At 31.0% G+C, this 22,269-nt stretch overlaps 1 protein-coding gene across 2 annotated transcripts in view; it reads right to left on the bottom strand.

The window, feature by feature from the left end:
* Positions 1-22,269, bottom strand: part of LOC125066125 (facilitated trehalose transporter Tret1-like) — a 29,603-nt gene that overhangs the window by 4,580 nt on the left and 2,754 nt on the right. Inside the window, exons 1-7 of one of the 2 annotated variants that reach the window (XM_047674049.1) lie at positions 22,029-22,265; positions 10,020-10,155; positions 9,476-9,690; positions 7,365-7,509; positions 5,097-5,235; positions 4,670-4,836; positions 3,059-3,254 (exon numbers count right to left, since the gene is read on the bottom strand). In XM_047674049.1, the coding sequence (XP_047530005.1) occupies positions 3,059-3,254; positions 4,670-4,836; positions 5,097-5,235; positions 7,365-7,509; positions 9,476-9,690; positions 10,020-10,155; positions 22,029-22,061 (1,031 nt within the window). In that variant the 5' untranslated portion in view covers positions 22,062-22,265. Of the gene's footprint in view, positions 1-3,058; positions 3,255-4,669; positions 4,837-5,096; positions 5,236-7,364; positions 7,510-9,475; positions 9,691-10,019; positions 10,156-22,028; positions 22,266-22,269 lie in introns of those variants that run through there. The other variant, XM_047674050.1, reaches the window with a different exon arrangement.

Genomic DNA, 22,269 nt, shown 5'->3' with positions numbered 1-22,269 from the left:
GATTAATAAATTAATTAAGTCTTAAAAACTTTTTATTTTTTTTAAATGGTAATTTTGGTTGTGTATTATTTCTTATTATATATGCGTATACCATTGCCCGAAAAAGTTCTCTGTACCATATACCTGCACAATAAATACTATTTCAATATCTGCTACATTATCTATAGTATATAGATAAACTAGTCTAGCAGAACTTATGTCCGTGAGTTTGAAATAGTTTTTATTGGATAAATAAACGGCACTACTAATTTCCCTGCTAGGGTACACAATTGGGTGCTCCACTGAAGTTTGGAGTCAAGGGTAATCCCTAGAAATCGTCGATTCGACGTTCATTATTGAAAAAACCGTAGTAGAATTGACTTGACACTTGACATTGGCAGTTAAAATAAAATACATTTAATCTTTTCTGCATTTAGGACCAAATTATTTATGTCAAGCCAAACAAGAACCCCTGACAGAGCACTGCTTACAAAGTCATAGTTGTTTATTTTTCTATCAAGTGTAAAAATAAGGAATAATGCAGATGATACATGTACATTACAATGTCGCAAGTCTTATGCTATACCCGCATCAGTAGTCGAGCGACCTTTGGTAAAACCGAACTGTTGAGAGTGTATATATAATAACTTGATCGAGTTAAAGTATAATAACAATTGATTAAGCACGATTTTTGAAAATATTTTACTTAGTATTGTCAAAATAGTGATTGGTCTATAGTTTTTGGGTCATTTTTATCACCGGACTTAATGGGATTATTTACTTAATTTTAATAGATCAGGAAAAATCCCAGATTCTACACATTTATTAAAGATGACAGCTAAATAAGGAGCCAAGTCGACAATTACGTTGTTAATAATTGCAACTGATAGATCCCATAGATCGCTGGTCCTTTTAAGATTCAATGTTTTAAAAGTTTTTAATACTTCGCAAGGAGTTATATTCTCAAAGGAAAATTCTACCTCAATCTTGGGAAAGTAAAATTTAAATAAGCCTAAAGCGTCATTGGGTGACGCATTAAATCCTTTGGTAGTATTTACTGGAATAACAGAAAAATATTCTTCGAATTGGTTGACCACATCTGTGTAGAACTTCACGTACAATATTTTAATTTATACATTTTTGCCGTCTTAATTCTCTAGTTAAAAGTTAGTCTTAAGTCTTAGTCTTCTCACGCACACAAACATCTCGCAGTTATGAATGTCACTAATACTATTGTACGCCGATAACAATTTAGCGTAAATTCATTAATTATTTTGAATTTGCTTAAAAAAATATATTAATATACAATTAAAATAGTAATTAATTTAATTTATGTTTTCAGTTTTTATATTAATGGCATTGAGGTCACGTTTGTATTAATTTATTTTTTAGAAATTGTCTTTTGATAAACTCATAAAATATAAATACTTTGCTTCTTTAATTCAATGACTAGAGAATTATGGAGAATATATACAAAAAATACCTTCGGTATATGTTGTCGTGGAATTTATATAATCATCTGAGTATATCTTTCGGAAAAAAAATAGTTAGTTAAGAAATATACATTTATATAAACCCTAACAGGCTTTACCTAAATTTTAAAATAAATTTCGCTTGAAAACATTTCGAAGACGTGCCGGCAAAAATATCTTAAGGCTTAAGAGATTCGGAACCGCAACCCTATTTTTAATTAAATTATAAATTTGGATTACAATTTGATTTCATTAAAATACTAATAATACTGAAAGTAACTGAATTTCTTAGTCAATTACGCAGGACGTGCACACAAATCTGCGTATATTTTTATGCCCGAAGTATTATTGGTGCTGAAAGAAACAAAGAAACTTCCACCTTCATGTAATTTTAATAAATTTTATCATATCTACTAGTGCTCGCCAAATGGCTCAGCAGTTAGAACGCGTGCATCTTAACCGACGATTGCAGGTTCGAAACCAGGCGAGCAAAACTGAAATTTCATGTGCTTAATTTTTTGTAATTCATCACGTGTGCTCGGCGCCGATAGAAAACACCGTGAAGAGACCTGAATGTGTCTAATTTCAATGAAATTCTGCCACATGTGTAACCACCAACCAGCATCGGAGCAGCGTGTTGACATAAGCTCGAAACCTTCTCCTTAAAAAGGAGGGGCTCCTTAGCCCAGTAATGAAACATTTAATTTACTAGCGATGTGAGTTATATTTACATAGTAACAAATATCACTAAAGTATACGTAAATATTATATTTATATACGAATTCGGCAAGCGATGATTCACTGATGTATGTTATTTGTACATAAATAATAATTATGTTATTTAGAGCACATGTCAATACGCGCTAACCAAGAGTCAACATTCAATTAGCGTTCCTTAAACTATTAAAAAGGAAAAAAAAACTATTGTCCGCACATACAAAGGAATTGAATTTGATTTAACAAGTACATGGCGATGAATAAAGTAAATCATTTGAAAGAAAACTCTAATGGTCGTCATAAACGTGAAACTCGAGTTAGAACCGTTTCGAATTGTTTATTTTTCACATATCCACCGTGTCATTGGACTGAGTTGTGTTTTAGAATGCAATTTTAATATAAAAAAAATATTCCATAATATTTTATATACATTTCACGTAAATTGAACAGAGTTGAAAATATTATCCTTCCGTATTTTCCTTTCAAAAAAACATATACAAAATATTCAGGCATCCGTTTTAAAAAGGCATGAGATTATATTGAAATCCCTAACACAAACTTCGTTACAAATAGTGCTATTGTTTTAACAAACAATAATGAGAGTCTTTGTGAGGATATGGACCAATCGACGCGAATTTTTTTTTTTTTATTGCTTTTTTTTATTTTTTGTATGTTATTAACGTGATCAATTATTGTACCTAAAAATGCATATTTAGTATATGTTTTTATGTATAACATGTGTAAATGTAGTGACTGCTGATGGTCCTTAATAATAAAAAATAAAAAAAATATTCCTATATATCGGACACAGACTATTACTTTTTGAATAACATTAATACATATTACTAATTAAAGGCAATTCATAAAATATTCGTAGTACATTAACTCACCCCAGTAAAGAGTTGTGTTCAAATTGAAAGTAGAAAGCAGCTCCCATGGACAACATGGAAACACACATTGTGACCGCAGAGAGCAGCAGCAGCGGCCGACGGCCCGCTCGGTCCACAAGGACGGTGCTGACGCCGTTACTGAACAACTGCACTGCGCCCACTATGATCGTCGCTGTCATCGCGTCTAGCTTGCTTCCTACAAATAAAAACGGTGTTTTCACTTGCTCTGATTGCCAGTCTGCCTACATATTTAAACAAAAGACAACCTCATACTAACAGTCTTCAAAGGCTACAAAACTAAGAGATAAAATCACTATCAATGAACCAATTAGACCTTTTAGAACCAAAATTAAAAGCTTTTCATAGAACAATACCAACGAATTAAGGAGTATTTTTGATATGCACATATGCAGTACTACACATGAGAACTGGCAAAGACATGAATATTACTTACGTTACACGGTTGTATAATTAAATAAAATAAATCAACGCGACGCCGGAGCCAGCGTATCATTATTATCATTAAACGTTAAACGCTTAATTATGTTATTATTGCGCCTTGAAATACATATCGAGGAAGTATTGTATTGTTACATAACATTGAATAATTGCACTAATTTCCTCAGGGATTTTTATTCCAAATTTCGCTTATGTGTTGTATGTCCATGAGTGTGTGTGCGTGTGTAATATATTCATGAGTATATGGATGTGTTTACGCGCCTGTTATTGCAGACTAAGGTGTTTTCTTGCCTTGCGATATAAAAATTGGGAACAATTACGACTGATTCAATATTAGAATGCATATATTAAGCACAAAATTGTGTCAAGAAAGAAAGAAAAAGTAGATGGGGCTCAGAATGGGCAATAAAGGGATTTCTATGATGCCTAGAATCAAATAAGACAGCATGAAGTCTGTTAGCAACGATATCAAAACATGCTTGACAAGAAACAAACAATTTTTTTCAACACATTACAAAAACTATAAAGTACATTAATTTTCAGATTATAAATCACACGATAATATCAACTAGGCTCAATATGACAACATTTTTATTATATTCATTCAGTTCATTAAGTTTTCATTTATAGATACTTAAATTATAATTTCACTATGAAAGATGCCAAATCCCAGAAAGGCTAAATATAATTTAAAAAAAAACGAATTGACGGAAGGTCAGGAAAAAATATATATGTTTATATAAAATAATTACCTTTTCAACAAATTAAGACGAAAATTGGGGATGCATGTGCTTATGTTCTACTTTTTAAATTTAGAAATGGACTTAAGTCCATTTAAATTCAGAAACCAAAAAAAAGTTATGTAAAAAGAACGTTCTTAGTACAAAGGACGGTTTTCTTGTTAAGTTCAAAACCACATTTATCTGTGTTAAAAATCATGAGAAATTGCAAGCTTGTAATAATGTTTAGTGCATACGTAGATAGTGATAATGCTAACGAATCTAAGATTGGGTTTCGATCGACGATTTCCGGGTTTGTTTCGCGTCCCTTGAAATTGCAAAGACAAGTGCGTAATAAATAGCTTATTTTTTTATCAGAATTAACCATAGTCCTGTCATGTTACAATAAATGCTAGACTATACGTATCCTTACCAGCGGTTTGGAATATTTCGACTGTGAAGAAGATGACGGCGTCGATACCGCTGAATTGTTGGAAGAAGAGCAAGGCAAACCCAACAATGAGGGGCTTGATAACCGCTGAAGAAAAGAATACTTCGCGTGTAAATAGACTTTTGGGCTCTTCTACTTTTTCATTGTGCCTGCAAGAATAAAAAAAGTTAAATATACCATAATCAGCTCAATAACTATAATAGACCTGGTGATATACATACAACGCATTTGAGATAATAATTTATTTACTTTAGCGCGATATTAAAAAAAAAAAAAACAAACTAAACAGTTTTCTTACTTCGTATTCATAATTATTTTGTCAGATTGGTTTAACGATCATTGGCATTGATGTATATATAATCGAGCAATCAAATTACTAATGTACTTTAATTATTCAAACCAAACTCACTCTTGATCGTCCTCTTTGACGGTAGCTATGGCATGTTGGGAGAGTTGCAACCACTTGACCGCGGATGTGTTGTCCAGGCCTCTTGAACTCAACCATATTGGAGACTCAGGTAACGGGAGTAGAACAAAAAATAAAGCCGCTAAAAGAAATAAAATATAATTATGATTCTTATTAACCAAAACCAACAGTATATCACAAAATATACAACATATAATATTATGAACAGATGTCTTGAGATTTGACGAAAGAAATAGTAACCAACTGTTAGTCATTAACTACATGCACACTAGTAAAGTAGTTTGACGTTTGGCACGTGTAAAGCGTAGCCATCACGCACACCAAGATAATAAAGTTAGCCCGTTTGTTTTAGTTGTTTTGTTATGCGACATTCTATCTATATATATATAAATAATCTAAGGTCATATATAACTATAAGAATAATAAAAATATAGTTCTGCTGACCGCCAAACTCGGTGACAAATATCTCGGAAATCAAAACTATTTAATCAAGATATATTGTAATACCCCCGAGGACATGACAATCTCAATTAATACGTATACACGTTATCAATCACTACATAAATAAATATAATAAAATTGGAGTGTCTGTTTGTAATGTTAAATTAACCGCTTTTTATTAAATTCATATGTATAGTAGATATATACCAAAATATATTTTTTACTTTCATTTTTGTCTGTATTTCTGTTTGTTTAGGCTAATCTCTGGAACGGCTGGACCGATTTTAATGGGATTTTCACTGGCGAATAGCTGATGTTATAAAGAGTAACTCAGGCTACAACAATAACTTTTTAATAATAAGTAGCTGGCACAGCTAGTTTATACTATAAAAGCATAAATAGTGCAGCGGCATTTCCAAAACTTCACCTCTTCTCGTCTACTAGTGAAAAGACTAATTCATTTTTTTGCCAAGATAATCAGAATTGCCATTCAACTGGAATATATTTTCAAAGTATATTTACTCTATTTTGCTACTATTCTCCGCAATACTAATACTTTGCAATACTGAGCTATTTATAATTTTTATTTTGCAATTTCTAATAAGATTTTTAAGACATTAATACATAAAATTATTTTATTGATCATGATCATCGATTAATTACGATGTAACATCTAAATTTAATTTAAAAAAAAAAAAAACAATAAGTGAATTAAGAAAAACAATTTTGAAGATAACTAAATATCAAAATCGTTTGAGTACTCGAGTATAAAGTAGTAACATGGTCCATTCTACTAATTTATTAAAGGTAACGTTACGTTCCCGATTCTATTGCGATTCAACTTCTTCTATTCCTTACAAAATTAAATCTCAGCTAAGTCGCAACGGAGGTCCTATTCTGCTAATGTGTAACGATTACGATAAGTTTCACATTCGACCGAACCGCAATAGGATTGTTGTATAAGTAGAATAGGAAAATGGCTAAACAGCAATAATTACTTTTCGATTCAATTGCGATGAAGTGACAATTTATTAATATATTCATTTGTAGAATTGCCCCCCGGGTATTTCAAATAAGATACTTATTTTTTTATATATACATACATTGTTAACGCTAAAAAGCCACAAGCGTCATTATGTCGCAAATTGGCGTACAGCAAATTATAGTGAAGTTGCTTATTAAAGTGTTAACTACACTATTTGATATTTATTTATCTGTATGTAGTAAATGATGGTATTAATAAATAACGCAAAGACAACATGTTCACGTATTATATTTTCATTACGCGTGCAATTTAAATATCGACCAAATAAAAATATATTTTTTTTTATGTAAATTTAAAATAATAATATATAGAACTAGCTGTGTGCGCGTTGTTTGAATTTAAGTTATTTGGATATTGTAGCGTTATTTTATTTTTATTCTATATATAATTCTAAAATAAAATGATCTGCCAGAATAATCTGCCAGTGAAAGTCCCGTCGAAATCGGTTCAGCCGTTCCAGAGATTAGCCGGAACAAACAGACAGACAGACATATAGACTGACAGATAGACAGAGAGACATACATACAAAAATTGTAAAAAATGTTATTTTGGTAAATGTACCGTGTATACATACATAAGCATTTAGTAAAAATGGGTTATTTTAATACTACAAACAGACACTCCAATTTTATTATATGTATAGATAAATATTTAAAAAAATTGCATCTCGTTCTGTTTCTGTCGAATATTTAATTTAAAATAATAATAATTTAATTATCTTATACTAAATCTTTATCTTTGTTTGTAATAAAATATATATTTACCACAGAACAAGGCGGAGAGGAACGACAGATGTCTCCATGACAGCCAGTTACCGGCCAAGTAGGAGATTAGAATGCCCAGTGACATGGACAGTGTAGGCAGAGATCCGAGCCTTCCACGGATTTCAGGATCACAGCATTCGCTTACCTTACAACAAGACTTATTAAGTCATTTCTTGATTCAAATACACATACATTTTATGTCATTTACTTCACATATTAGAAAGTATTCTTATTCCTAAACATTCTTAAATATGTGTATATAATGAGAGCACCAATCCGAAAAATAAAATACCTACAGTAAATAAAAATACTTCATAATATTACAATCACTATTGCATTCTTGCCAATTTTTTTTTACATTAGAATATCGAATTGCATTTATTTCTAAAAATATATTATGTAAGTAAAACTGAATCGAAACGGCATTTGAAGGCAGAATATATTTTACTTACGATATAAATATTAATTATACATTGCTATAAACAAATGTGTTTTGTATTACACTGAGCAATTATTAATAAACACGGACTTCCTTATAAGTAACAATGTTGAACTGTTAACTATACTGACATCTGCTTTAGATCTATCACCTACGTAAATACTATTGACGTACTAGAAATAAACTTAATAAATTAAAATAAGGGATTACACAAAAACAATAATCATACGTGACTGGAACTGTTTGAAACGTCTGTTGCTCAACTAAAAGTTTGAGGCAAATGTAAATTTAAATTATATATAGCAAACTTATACTAAATAGATTTTTATTGCTTTAATTTGTTTAATAGTCTGTACAGTTGAATCGAATCAGGTCGATATTACCTATGCGGTTACATCGACTAAAATTGACTTGTGTCAGTGAGCCTGTGAGTATAATTCTAGCTAATAACATAAAAAAAAAATAGTTTTGCTGTAAATTGGTTTGAGTTGTCAACTTCCCACTGAATACCATTAACGACAACATCCTATGTCCAAGGTAATCAAAATTTAATACGATGGTCATTATGGTATTACGCAGGCCGTTTGAAGTCAACATCATATTTTGTTCTCAAAATATTAGAGACGAAAAAACAATGAATTCTCCAACGACTTCAACCTTCTAGTAGCACGGAAATAGCATCTAATCGAATTATAATAACTTCTAAACGAAAAGTAAATATATATATTTAAACAACAGAATAGGAGAAGAGTATTACCAATACTGTATCGTTTTGTAGGATACAAACAATCTCAAAACTCTATGTTTTTATATTTGGCATCTTATTTGAAACTATTCGAAATGATTATTATATGTACATATAGCGATATTTACTTTTCAAACAATTTAAAGTGATCACAAACTTTTTGTGGCGACTAAAAAATTGTTCCTTTTGTAAAAAAGAGCATTATATATCATTCTATACTGCTGTTAAAAATTACTAAAGTATATATGTACAATGTACATCCGTACACATATATTATTGTCAGCTCTGCATCCTTTTGCAACACATGTCTTATCAAGATATGAAACATAATTATGTGTACACTATTTATATGTTATTACGTCGATGATCAATTTATATCCTCAACCATCGTGGACACACTTGCATTGAATACCTTTTGGTTTACTTCTGTATTGTCACATGTATTATAATGTTGTACTAAATTAGGTTTTTACTAAATTAAAGTCTTTTAATGCAGCGACAAGAAAAGGGGTGTCCGTTCATAGATTGTATAAGCGTTTATATTTCTATTGTAATAAGCGTCAACACCAATTGGAGTTCAGGGAACGTTCTCTCAGCCGATGATATATATACTCGACTGTAACTACTTGTAACTACACATATATATTGTAGCTTGTGTCGTAAAAGTTTTACAAAACGTTATTAGAGTCTAAGTGTAAGCCTTCGTTTTTTTAATATAATTAATTATCTAGACCAACTCCAGCTAAGTAAGATATTTTGTCGTATTACAAGAAACATTCACGCATAATACCAAAATCAAAAATTGATTTTAATATAATGAAGACTAAAGTTAGTCATTTAATACAAAGTCAGCGTTAAGTTTACTTAAAAATATTACACACTTTAATTAAATAATATATATTGAACTGTAATAAATAATATACTCACATATACTTGTGCTGGCGCTAAAGCGAAACCGACGCAAAGGCCTGACATGATACGACCCAACAATACGAGCGGAAAGTTAGGTGCAAATCCGAGGATTAGCCAACTGGCAGCCCAAAGTGGTGCAGTCAGTTGCAAAGTTCGTTTTCTGCCCGCACGTTGCATTAATGGTCCGGAACACATACTGCCCAGGAAGGCACCTAACGGTGGTATCGCACCTGTAGAGTAAAAATATCAGCGTCAAATAGACTAATTACGTATGAAAGCATAATATTCAATTACCCCGATTCTCACATTCTACGCTTTGATACTTGAACAGGTCGGTTTCAATAAGACTCGCATTGAAATTTGTGTTTCGTTTTACTCGTTAACATATTTGAAATTTCAATGAAATCTATAACAGCATCATAAAATATAAATAAATTACACAAAAAAAAACCGTATTTTCAATTTACATAACTGGTCAATCACACTTGCGAAAATCGAGTATCAATCAAAGACATATTCTAGTTCGGATAAGCTAAGAACAAATTAATTGAATACTTACCAATCCATGATTTTTGTTCACTATGCTGAATGAGATCCGGTTCCAGGTTTTCTATTGAAGGTATTGCGGAAGCTGAATATCCTCGAACCAGGCCAATAATAAGGAAAGCGAGTGAAGCGCCGAAGGTGAGCCATAACTAAAATAATTTAAAAATAAGCACTGGTTGTTACGTCACAGGATATCTCCAAGAAAAACCCACACGCCAGCATCCTCAATCTTTTTATTTAGACTTTATTTCTAGACAGTGATAAACGACAATGGCCTTTATCAGTAATACTCAAAGAGTCAGCACTTTTAAAAAAATATATATTTTATTTAACTCAAACTAGAAGTATTAGGTAAAATGTGTAGGGTCAAATATACTACCGTATTTTAAACTACAATTTGCCAAAGATTGCGCTGAAATTTTGCTCAAACTTTTGGTGATAAATGCTGACTGTTAAAATCTGATAATCACTCAACTTCTTGGACTAATCGAGGTTTATTATAACTTACGTTTTACCCAAATATGGATTCCCTTAATATAATCAAATATTATCTTTTACATTAGTCAAGTCGTTTTTGAGTTATTGGTACTACATCGTTACATAATACCGTTTTTTTGAAAAATGAAAGTTAATTAGCGGTGTGACATTTATGTAAAGAAAAGATAGTTAGACTGACAATCAGGCCATCTGATATCAAAACGTCACCACCGTCCTCTTACAATGTCAATACCCCACCAACCTTGGGAGATGTGGTATCCTAACGTAGCCTTGAGTCAAGTTCAATATAAAAGACTCAGAAATTAATTCAAAATATGGCAATTTCATTGTACCATCCTATCTCTTAAATCATGATCTCAAAATATTTTGTATACACATACTGGACATTTAAATTATAAAGACAGTATTGTAAGATTACAATGTAAATTGCTCTTCTTTTTGAGGACAAGAAGCTTACTGTACCAAGATGCTGCTCCAATATTGGTTAGTGGATATATGTGACATACCCAGCATGTAGGTTTTCTCACAGTGTTTTCCTTCCCCCATCCCGACAAAAGATTAATTATAAACACAAATTAAGCACATTCAAATTTACTGGTGTTTGTCTGGGTCTATACTTGGAATCATACGTTAGATTTTTGCTTTTTCCTATAACTTCACACACAAAATAGCCGACATTATCTACTCTTCCTTATCTCAAATTTCCACTCCACAAAATAGTCAGTCATAAATGTGAAACAAATTCGTCGTTGATTCAGATTCTAAGATAACATTCAACATACTTCATCTGATGGACGTCAGTGGCGTCGCAAATGTAAGTAGCGATGTAAAAAAATAGTTATCGAAGAAAAAAGATCGCGATAAATCGATATATTTCCAAAAATATGTCTACAATATTAAAAAATATTTGAAAGTATTATTCAAAGCAGTATTCCATTAATATTGGCACTTGAAAAAAAATAAATAAAAAAAAAAGACTGTGTTAGTAAAGCCATCAGTTCCGTCTAGGAAACCAATGTCAAAACCTAAGCATTTCATTATAATTGCTTAATTGAAGAGTCAGCGAAGCGCCGAAGGTCGTTTCTGTCAACAAAGAACGTTTCTTCACCCGGATTGAATTAACCAAGTACCAATTTGTAATTGATAAAATGTGAACTCAGTCACCGTGGTATAATTAAAATATCGTATCATAATTAAAAACCTTTTTAACTTCATAAGCTCAAAGACTTTTGTATATATTATTAATTTTATTATGTTTCTTCTTCTTCTTTTTTTTACTCCCTTTTATAGAGGTAATAAAACCGATACACGAAATGTAAGCCTAAGTGAAGTGTATCAGCCATTGTAGAGTTAAGCATATGATGATGAGAAGAACTTACGTATGAGACGGCAGGTGTTGAGAATAACTGCCTTCTGAATAATTGTGGAATGGTGGATGCGGTCATTTGCAGGGCGTTTAAGTTAGTCGAGAGGGTTTTTGGAACAACGTCCGTTGTAAATATTACAATGGGCAAGATTTTTACGTTATCTAATTGCTATTGCCATTATTATTATTACACTTTCACTCGATCGAGTCAAAAACATCAATGGGTAACATCTGTCTGCCTTGGTGATGACTACGGCATCTGGTATGGTACGAACGTAACATACATTCAGTGCAACGTAGTAAGTTACGATGTGATGATACGAGTTTTTACAATGTACAACGCTGATTTACACGACAAGACCTCGTTATGATAAACACGATGTGTGGTGTCTAAGGTTAATTCGTATGCTGTGGTGGCAAAAGGTTTATGCTACGCAGTCGTTTTCTACTCTCTTATGTGTAGATGTTTTACTTGTGAATTTCTCCACAGCAAAAAATTTTATATATTTCATTAACGAATTTCCATTTTTTAATTTTTTTCAATAACCACAAATTTTAATTTTTTAACATGATGGTTATGTTTTTGACAGTACAGAGTCATTTTTGCTTCCTAATAAAATATTCAGTGCTGGCTTGCTTACTTTAAGTGATATTATTGTGGATTTTCTTTCCCGGTCTAGAAAACCACATTAAGTAATTGGTTTCAGCCGCTAGTTCAAACGTGATAAAAATCGTTAAACATAATTATCTACCCCGATTTATATGTTGCTATAGGTTTTCCCTTGGTTTTTGTCATTTTTTTAAAGTTAATCTTAACATTATGTGATCTAACTAGAAGATTAGCTATTTCGCTAATTAAAGCCGATAATCAGCTTCTTAATAACTTTCTATGTAGGAAGGTCGATATTTTTTATATTAACACGTCTTATGTAGATGGACTAGCTGCTCCGTGCGGTTTACAATTTACATGTATGTATTACGTTATTGCTTCGTAATAAATAAATAAACTGTTAATTTCGAAGGTGTCACTAAAAAAGATATCTAAATCCGAATAAGAGCCTTCTTCTTTAGATTAAAAGCATTTTTAAATCGACATAATTAACCTAAAAATACCACCGACTCACATTGTACGGATTCTAACGAGATAGATCGGGATTTAAGGATAAACTTAGAAGTAGGTAACCAAGTATACTTGATTATTCATCGAAACTTGGAATTAATATTAAACAAATAAATATACAACACAATAATATTATCAAACAATACATGTCTACTGAATAATTATTATAATATAATTTTCGTATTTAGTAATGTATTGAATAAATGTTACTTGAACTTGATAAAAAATTTTCCTTTAAAAAATAAAATTTATATTTATTTCTCATTGTAATTCGGTCTTTATTAATTAGTTTGAATAATTTATTAATATATTTAAAATAAAAACCTTGTAATACTCTAACAATTCTCTTGATAACTCTACCGCGGAATATATATAAACAAGCTACACGTCCCGACTTCACATAAGAATAAGAGGTCATTTTGAAGTACAAATATACAATTTTTTCTTCGGGCCAGAATCCTAAACGGGTGTAACCGGAACAACTTACTTAAGTTTCATGTCAATCGTAATGGTTAAGTAACGCATAGAAGACAAAAAGTTTAATTTACAATTTTTTATTTTATTTTAGGGAAACAAACAACGACATGACACTTATAGCGTAATAACAATATATAAATATACATAAGCTAACTTTCCACTGATAATAATAACACAATCGTTAAAATTTAACAAAGAAACTGTAGGTTTATTCGGCAGTATTTTCTAATCAAATCAAATCGAACCAAAATTAAATATAGAAGCATTACACTTACTTACTTATTTATTATTAAAGTAAACATTACCACCGGTTCGAAAAAGAAAACGCCCTGACCTGATAAAAACCGACGAAAGAAACTACGGAGTTTTTTGGCATTTTATGCTCGTTTACATATAATTTATTTAACAAAAAAATTGGCAGTTTCACGCCCAAGGTGCGCAATGTAGTTCAAAGTATGAACCACGATATCATTAATTCATGTTTTTTTTATTTTATTTGGCAACAGATGCATTTTGATCGCTTTCTGGGATCTCGACCGAATACATTTGCCCACAAGAGTTACTGACACGACTCTACTCTACTATATCTATTTAGTCGAGCAACAAATTCTTTATGGTTGTATAAACCTAAACAAGCAGGAATTACTCGGTAGGAAATTTTAATAAGAATAAATTTTTTTTTTGGAAACGAAAACGGAAACATTATATATCCGATCTTAATTATAAAGATATAGATAATAACAGATATTTTTCTGAAATTATATCTATATATGTTTTTAAAGAACATATGTTATATGCTCGTGTTATAAACGATAAAGTATTTTTTTAGCATAAGCAGAAATATTAAAATGGAGGTCAATGAATTCGCACATTAAGAATATTATCACTAGTCTCACTAGTCTAACATTAAGTGGAATTTTATTCAAATTGTTTGAACTTGAACCAGCGAACACTGCCAAAAATATAACAGTAACGAGGAAAGCATTGTAAGTAAAAATAAATTTACAGATCTCTAAAATGGACAATAATAATCGATAAATTTCGTCGAATTCTTATCAAAATAAATAGTAATAGCGTAAGCCGATTTTGCCCCAGTGATTCTGGGTCGATAGCTGCACATAAAAACCGATTATGGTCTCATTTTGAAGAGCTCCAGCCATAGATGTGCAGAAAAATAAAGCAGATTCTTAAAAGCAATTTACTAAAATTATTAGAATTAATTTAAGAAAGCGGAATAAAGCTGTTGGCAGGTTAGAGAGCGGTACTACGGCTTTATTAGGAAAAAAATTAAAAACGTAAACAAAATTAAAATAATTGTGATTGACAGTCTCCAATTCTAACTGAACTAATGCATACTATTTGACATAAAAAAAATCATTTAAATAAGGTTTCATCATTTCGGCGCTGAATGTGGATGAGTAACTTGCAGTTTGCAATGAAATTAAATGAAAACAAAACCGGATGACCCACTAGTATCATATTAAGAGCGCTTATTCCAATTGCCGCTTTTCAGTTTCTGTCATTTTAAGTTTCTGTGCGTGTAACTACATACGCGGATATAAGTACAACTACTATAGTCAAGCCAAACGAATTAAAGTAATGCTGTTACACTATTTATTCCTTATCTATTTTCTATGGGGTTTATTTACAATTGTATAGAAAATAAAATGATATACGAATCATAATAAATTAAAATATATTGGATATACACAGATTTTTTTCATTGCAATATGGACCAGTAGTTTTAAAGACAATATATTTAGACGTGCGAAAAGCTTTTGGGTCTGTTAAGAAGTATGAGCGGTAAAAATAAGGTATGTTACAAAATAATATATAATAGAAACGATAAAAAACTTGTCATTATTATTTGTTTATTTTCAAATATATCAATTGAATTATATTTAATCTACATACTTAAGGTATGTAATTGGTGGAAAACAGTAATTACTGATTTATTTGGTTCTTATCGTTAGAATCTGCATTTCGAATCGGTGGGTACTACTTTTATATTCAAAGTATTATTTTTTTCAATAAACAATTTCAAAGTTAGACAGTGAGAATGTGAAATCAGAACATAGTACATAGTATATTATACTAAAATAAAGTGTTCAGAAAAAAACATCATGTCTTCAACTGAATATAATAATTTCACTAAAGACAATAAAATTGCATGTAATTTTTCAATAGTCTCTCCTTAGGATATTACGAACCAATTTCCAATGAACAATAATTTCACTGACCACATTCTATGACATCGTAAATAATCCTTCTTAAATTATTATCATTAATAGTCTCCATCATTTTGACTGGTCGATTCTGGTAAAGTGACAGTAGCTTTTTCCAAATTAAAGACTAATAATATAATTATCATCTCATAATTATTTACACATTAGATGTGTTTATGTGGTTCGTTATTTTCGTAATATTTTTTAATTATTAAGTAAAACGATCGATAAAAAAGTATTGTTTGATAATGTCATCGAAACTGTTGAATGAAATGAGACGGTTTATTTTTTGAAATTTAAGTGGAATTATGTATTTTTTTCTTTAACTATCGTCAAGGCGACATATTATTTTGCGTATTAATAAATATTTAAAAAAAACCTAAAATTTAAACGCGACTAACTACAAAAATCTCTCAAAAGCAAACAAAGGCAAGTAAATCACGCATCGCATGATCAACGGAAGAAGTCTATCTAGTAATTTCAGTAGGTATACGCCGTATCGGGCGACCGACAAAATACCAATTCAATAGCTGAGTCGTGGGCCATTCATGTATAATACATGCGTTATATCTCAGTCTGAATCACCAAGATAAAGAATTTAGTCCAAACTATCTACTATTACTTGAAATATTTTAAAATACTTTTATTTTTCTCTTAAATCATAATTGCGTAATCAAGCCGGTATACATTTGCCAGCCAAAGCAAAATTAATTTAAATTAAATAGATATTTCATATTAATAGTGTCTTAAGGTAATAATAATTAATAATGACGTAAATAAAAATATATCACAATCAATACCTACATATAATAAAAATTATATACATATTATTGATTAATTATTATTATATACTACTAGCTGACCCGGCAGACTTCGTACTGCCATAATCGATAAATAAAAAAGCTAAACTTTCGTATAAAATAAATTTTCAAACAAACAATAGAAATTCGTAATTAATAAAAAAATACTTGATATAAATGAGGTTTTATTATTATTATTTTCAATTAATTACATGTGTAATTATATATTACACATGTAATTAATATATAATTTATTATTATATTATATTTTTGGACTACTGTATTTGTCTTTCATGGATCACAAATGGAAAGATTCGCCATATTGCTTCGTTGCTACTTACATAGCGACCCATCTGGTACTGTGATACTTCATAATTTGCATCGGTTATAGCGAAGACGGCCATATCGCTACCTTTGCTAATATTTACATATGTACTTTAGACTTCACAGAGTTACAATGTTCTCCATTAATAAAATTGGCGAGTATGGCACAATACAACGATTGTCTACATCAACATTTTTTCCTTTTACCCTCACAACTACCAATCGACCATTGTCCGCAACTGATCGCCGCCGATACAATGAGTATCCATCATTTCCCGTGATGGTTTCAGCAATCAGGTCTCTTGGGAATCGCTTGGAACACGTGCCGTCGACCATACAGTTGAAAACTCTGCAAGGTATAAACCTTGCAGAGTTTAGATACAGATAGATACACGGGTATCATGTGTTTGGTAACTATTGCATGCAATTTTGGGCCGACTGTTTCATAGCATTTATAATTAATGTATTTTTCTGATCGAAGCTGTCTTTGGTTCAGACGGATGTATGTCAATAGTTCAGCCTCAATTTTGACATGCATGTCAACTGCAAACTGATGGAAAAGCACCTCAGAATATGATAGTAATAAGATTTACTTCACCTACACGTATCATGAGTCTTTATGAATAGAAATTCATAGCAATAACTTTTTGTGGGCATCTGTTTGGCATCAGCGCCTGTTACTTGTGTAACCATTTTTATATTAAAATGGTACCCATCTTCCCCCTGCCAGACGATCAAAGGAGATTGTAACACATTATAAGTCCTGTGTGTTTCAGATACATGTTTCAAATCATTATTCCGACGATATCAATATCTCTAGACTGTAAATTTTCTCCTACAATGACATCATCCACTTCGTCAATGGTGAGCGAATTAAACCTCCTTGTGTGTCATCGGCCTCATCGGCATCGGCTCATCGGCAGGTGTTTTGTCAGCTCGAACGACAATATTATGGCTTTCGGATGGCATTCGATCCAATGCTATTTTGAACATGTTTACTAAATTGTTGTTCCGATGAAGAAAATATTGTAATTCATGGACAATAGTTCTCTTCACTGTTGGATTGTGAACACAACGCTTACCAACTGGTATTGTAACATCTTATAATATTTACCAATTATTGTCATTTCCCCAATTTTTACCTATTTGTCGGCACAATAATCTATTGCTGGATCACAGTGGAATGCAGGATCGTTTCAGAATCACAGGAGCACTGAGTCTGCGAGATCTCTCAATTTCATTATGCTACTAACATTTAATTTTATATGACTATTTTCTCGATCTGTCTCTTTCTGGTCATTAGTACGGTTAACATGTGAAGTAGCTCTTCGCATATTTGATTGACTGCGACAACCTAAGTCAGCTCATGTTCTCCTCGGCATCGTAAAAAAAGTAAGAAAAATTCTCGCGCCCTTTGTAGTAAAGTGTCATTATCACAAAGGTTAAAAAAAGAGCACATCGCAAAGGATCACCGAAGTAAAGAAAGTTCTCGCGCACGTAGTTGTAACCGTCACTCACAAAGATAGAAGCAAAGAGTAATAATATATAGGGGGATAGTAGGATGCAGAATGCACTCTTTGTCATAAGAGGAATCAATCGTCAATAAAGGTTCGATTTATTTGTTGGTTGGTTTGTTGGTTACCATGTTGCAAAAACATGATTATGGCGTCGATAATGACATCGATACCGAGCATTGATACTCAATGTTTATTGAGCACTAAACATCGATGTTAATTGATGACATCGGTGTTTTTTTGTAAACTTTGCGTCGTCCTAAAGGGAAGAAATTATTAAATTTGAGAAATAGATGTAACGATATTTTAAATAAAGCTAAATCAATTTTAAAACATCTATGTTTTATTGTCTAACATCGATGATCATCGAAAATCAATATTAATCGACCATCCCTATTTCTAAGGAAAAACAAAGTTGTTTTTATTAAATTCCTAGCGTTATTATCATACTTACTTACCTTTTAAACCTTCCCTGGACTTCCACAAATAATTCAAGACCAAAATTAGCCAAATCGGTCCAGCAGGTCTCGAGTTTTAGCGAGACTAACGAACAGCAATTCATTTTTATATATATAGATCTCCGTGAAATTTTAAATGAAAATATATATGAATATTTATAATATATCTTGTAAGATTGTAAGCCATCGAATATTTTTGGACAGTGACTCAACTTACAAATTAAAGCAATAAAATTTCAATAGTTTAAAATCGTCCGGTTAGGTTACTTTTTATAATTAAACCGAACTTCACTTCGATAGATCATTATCTAGATATAAACATTGTAAACATTTCCAGCAGTTCACAATCTTACGATAGTTAACAGTAATAGTAGTAATAGCCCATAGCCCAGCGGTGGGAATTTTACAGGCTGTTAATGTAATGTTGGCTTGTTCTATGTGAATCTCTATGAAAAATTCCATGTCAATCGGATTAGTTTTTGCGTGTAGTGGGAAATAGAACTTTATAATATTGTTAGAATCACTCTTTGTAAATGAGTGCTAGTTACAAGGATACTATTATATTTTAATATGCAAATATATATTTATATATGTATACATAATCTGTAAGTGCGAATGTGTATCTCTTTAAAATATCGGAACTACTTATTACGATAAAATCTCTGCTCAGTCTGAAGTATATAGAGAATAGACGTAACATATCAATCACAGAATTATCACTAACGAAAAGATAAAATTCTAGAAGGTATATATTATTTAACGTATGTAGGCAGACTGGCATATATTTACCATCCCTATAATGTGAAAAGCCACCAATCATGGAAAAATAGACGTTATGTTCCTCGTGTTCGTAATTACTCTGGTTCACTGACCTTTCGAATCGGATCGATATAAATAAAAATAAAATATTTTTAAGATAATTAATTAGTTTAATACGAAAGAGTATAACCCGCGGGCCCCGGTACAGTCCCGTTCATAATTCTAACCATACAGTAATAAATTAAACAAGAACATTGTTTATAATTTCTTCACAATGTGATTTAAAATCTATTGTCATCGAAACATAATTGTATATCTCCATGACGAGTTAATAAACAGATTTACTGTAATTGTAAACACGAAATGGAGATATTTGCAATTTTGTGTGATGTTTAAACACTTTTTCCTTGAGTTTCATCAAGGAAAAAAATACAATAGTATTTAGAGGCCAATTCAACTAGCTTTACTTGGGAAATCAACATGTTATTATTATGTCGCTGTAATACGAATGTAATCTCTGCAGTGATGTAAAATAGAAGTCGAAATGGTATGCACAACGATAATGTCACGTAAATACATAATACATTTTCCCAAATACAAGTAATTGCATGCAATTGTTGGAATTTTTAAAAATAGAATAACATTTGGTGCGCTAGTTTAGATAGTCAGTACATGGCATAAACACATTTGATTGCAACAGGAAATTGAAATCGTTTTACTTTTTTATAAAACAAAGCGGGAAATGATTGAATTGAACCTATAATACATTTTTTTTTATTTCTTGTATTACGTTATAAGTTTATTCGTAATAACTATGTTAAAATTAGATAACATTTATTATTAATAAATTATTAATTATCTTAATTTAATTATATTTGCTATTAAGTTTAATATTTTGATCGTTGCGTGTATTATTAATAATAAGCAGGATGCGTCTACAGATCAATAGACAATCTTACCTTTTAATTCTGACCACGTACGTTAAAATAAAATAGTAAGCGGATATTAGCAAACGGGACACCTATTGGCGGGTGGTCACTACTACCGATAGACATTGGTACTGTTAAGGAATATTAAAAATTCATATCACCAATGCGTTAATAACCTTGGGAACGAAGACGTTATGTCTTCCCAGACGGGGTTACACAAAGTCCTACCACCAAACACAGTTTGGATTTTACTCGATTACCTTCACTTTTAAATCTTCCTACATCACTGAAGGTCTTTTAATTTATTATAAATATTTCCTATAACATTTTTAGTGTACATACTTAAAAAGGATTTTAAGAACAAAACAGTTTCGATTAGCAGAGCTTAAATCTTTCTTTTAATGCAGTTTTCTTCATCCAAATAAGGTCGTAGTGATAAAAAATTAAATTAATTACATTATTTAACACTTAAATCAATTTTAGGGAATTAAATGCTGAACGTGACATTTTTACAGACAGAAGTAGAACAATTAAAACTTCAATTCATGTTTAGTATCGACTAGTGTCCAATTAAAACCGGAAAATTGCTAAAACTATTCATTCGCACGTCTAAGTCAAAGCTTTCTACATTAAAAATAATTGTCATAATATTTTTTTTAATGAAGAGAATAACATATGAGACTGTATTAAATCATATTTTTAATCAAGCGTCAAGCGTCAATACGTTTTCAAAAGAATAATTGTTAAAATTTGATTTGCATTGCGATTATTTACGAATTCACTCCGTATCTCACTCGAGAAGGTTGGTGACAGCCAAGTGACGGTGATACAGCATTTTCATATGCGTACTTGTAATTATTATTGTCAGTGTCGCATATCACATCCTAACATTTTAAGATTGAGTTCCGCGGTGACTACAGAATAGAAGGTGACTTACAGAATAACCCTACTAATAATGTAAAAAAGTAATAAAAATGGATACATTATAATGAGTAAAAACTCATTAATTATACGTATTTTAAATTCATTGTATATCTATTTATTTGTCTTTCCTTTTTTATGTATATACCTATTCTCTCCTATGGGTAATATTAATTTCTTAGTATTTTCTAAGTGTTGATAACGACTTAAAAAAAATATGTCAAAATGCGTTTTTTTTAATATCTTACTTAATAATAACTTACTTGATAAAAAAACATATTTTAATAAAAGATAAAAAATAATGACGGCAACGACGCTGATCGTTATTATTTAAACGATTTCTGTAAAACACAAACGCTTCCTGAGAACGAAATAACAATTCAATCTGAACTTGTTTATTTAAATTATTATGGTACGTCGATTATTAATAAAATTACAAGCCGTATTTCTATATATAAAAAACAAAATGTATGATGCTTACTTGCATTACAGTATCGAATTCTTAATTAAATATTTTACTCATATTTTATATGTATTAATATAGTAAACAATACAAGAATTATGTAAGTATAAGCTATTATTATTGATGAAATTTCTTTTATATAAAAAATATACATTAAAAAAAACATACCTGTTTCAAAAATGCTTCTGGTATTTTAGTCATCTCGAAAAAGTGAGTCAAGCGTCTCACTTGAAACACGACGTTATTCTAAGATAAAAAAAATATATAAGAGTCGATATTAGCTCGAGTACGTCTTCCTAGATACGCGACAACAGTCCTTGCTACTACGTGGAGAATTTGCGAATAAAAATTAAATAGAGCAGGCGAGAGACCGGTGCCTCTTGACCGCCGGCTATGAATGCACCAGCTA

This window comes from Vanessa atalanta, chromosome 9 (assembly GCF_905147765.1).
Source record: "Vanessa atalanta chromosome 9, ilVanAtal1.2, whole genome shotgun sequence".
Lineage (NCBI taxonomy): Eukaryota > Metazoa > Arthropoda > Insecta > Lepidoptera > Nymphalidae > Vanessa > Vanessa atalanta.
Note: the sequence above shows the minus strand (reverse complement) of the source record. Positions and strands in the feature narration are given on the sequence as shown.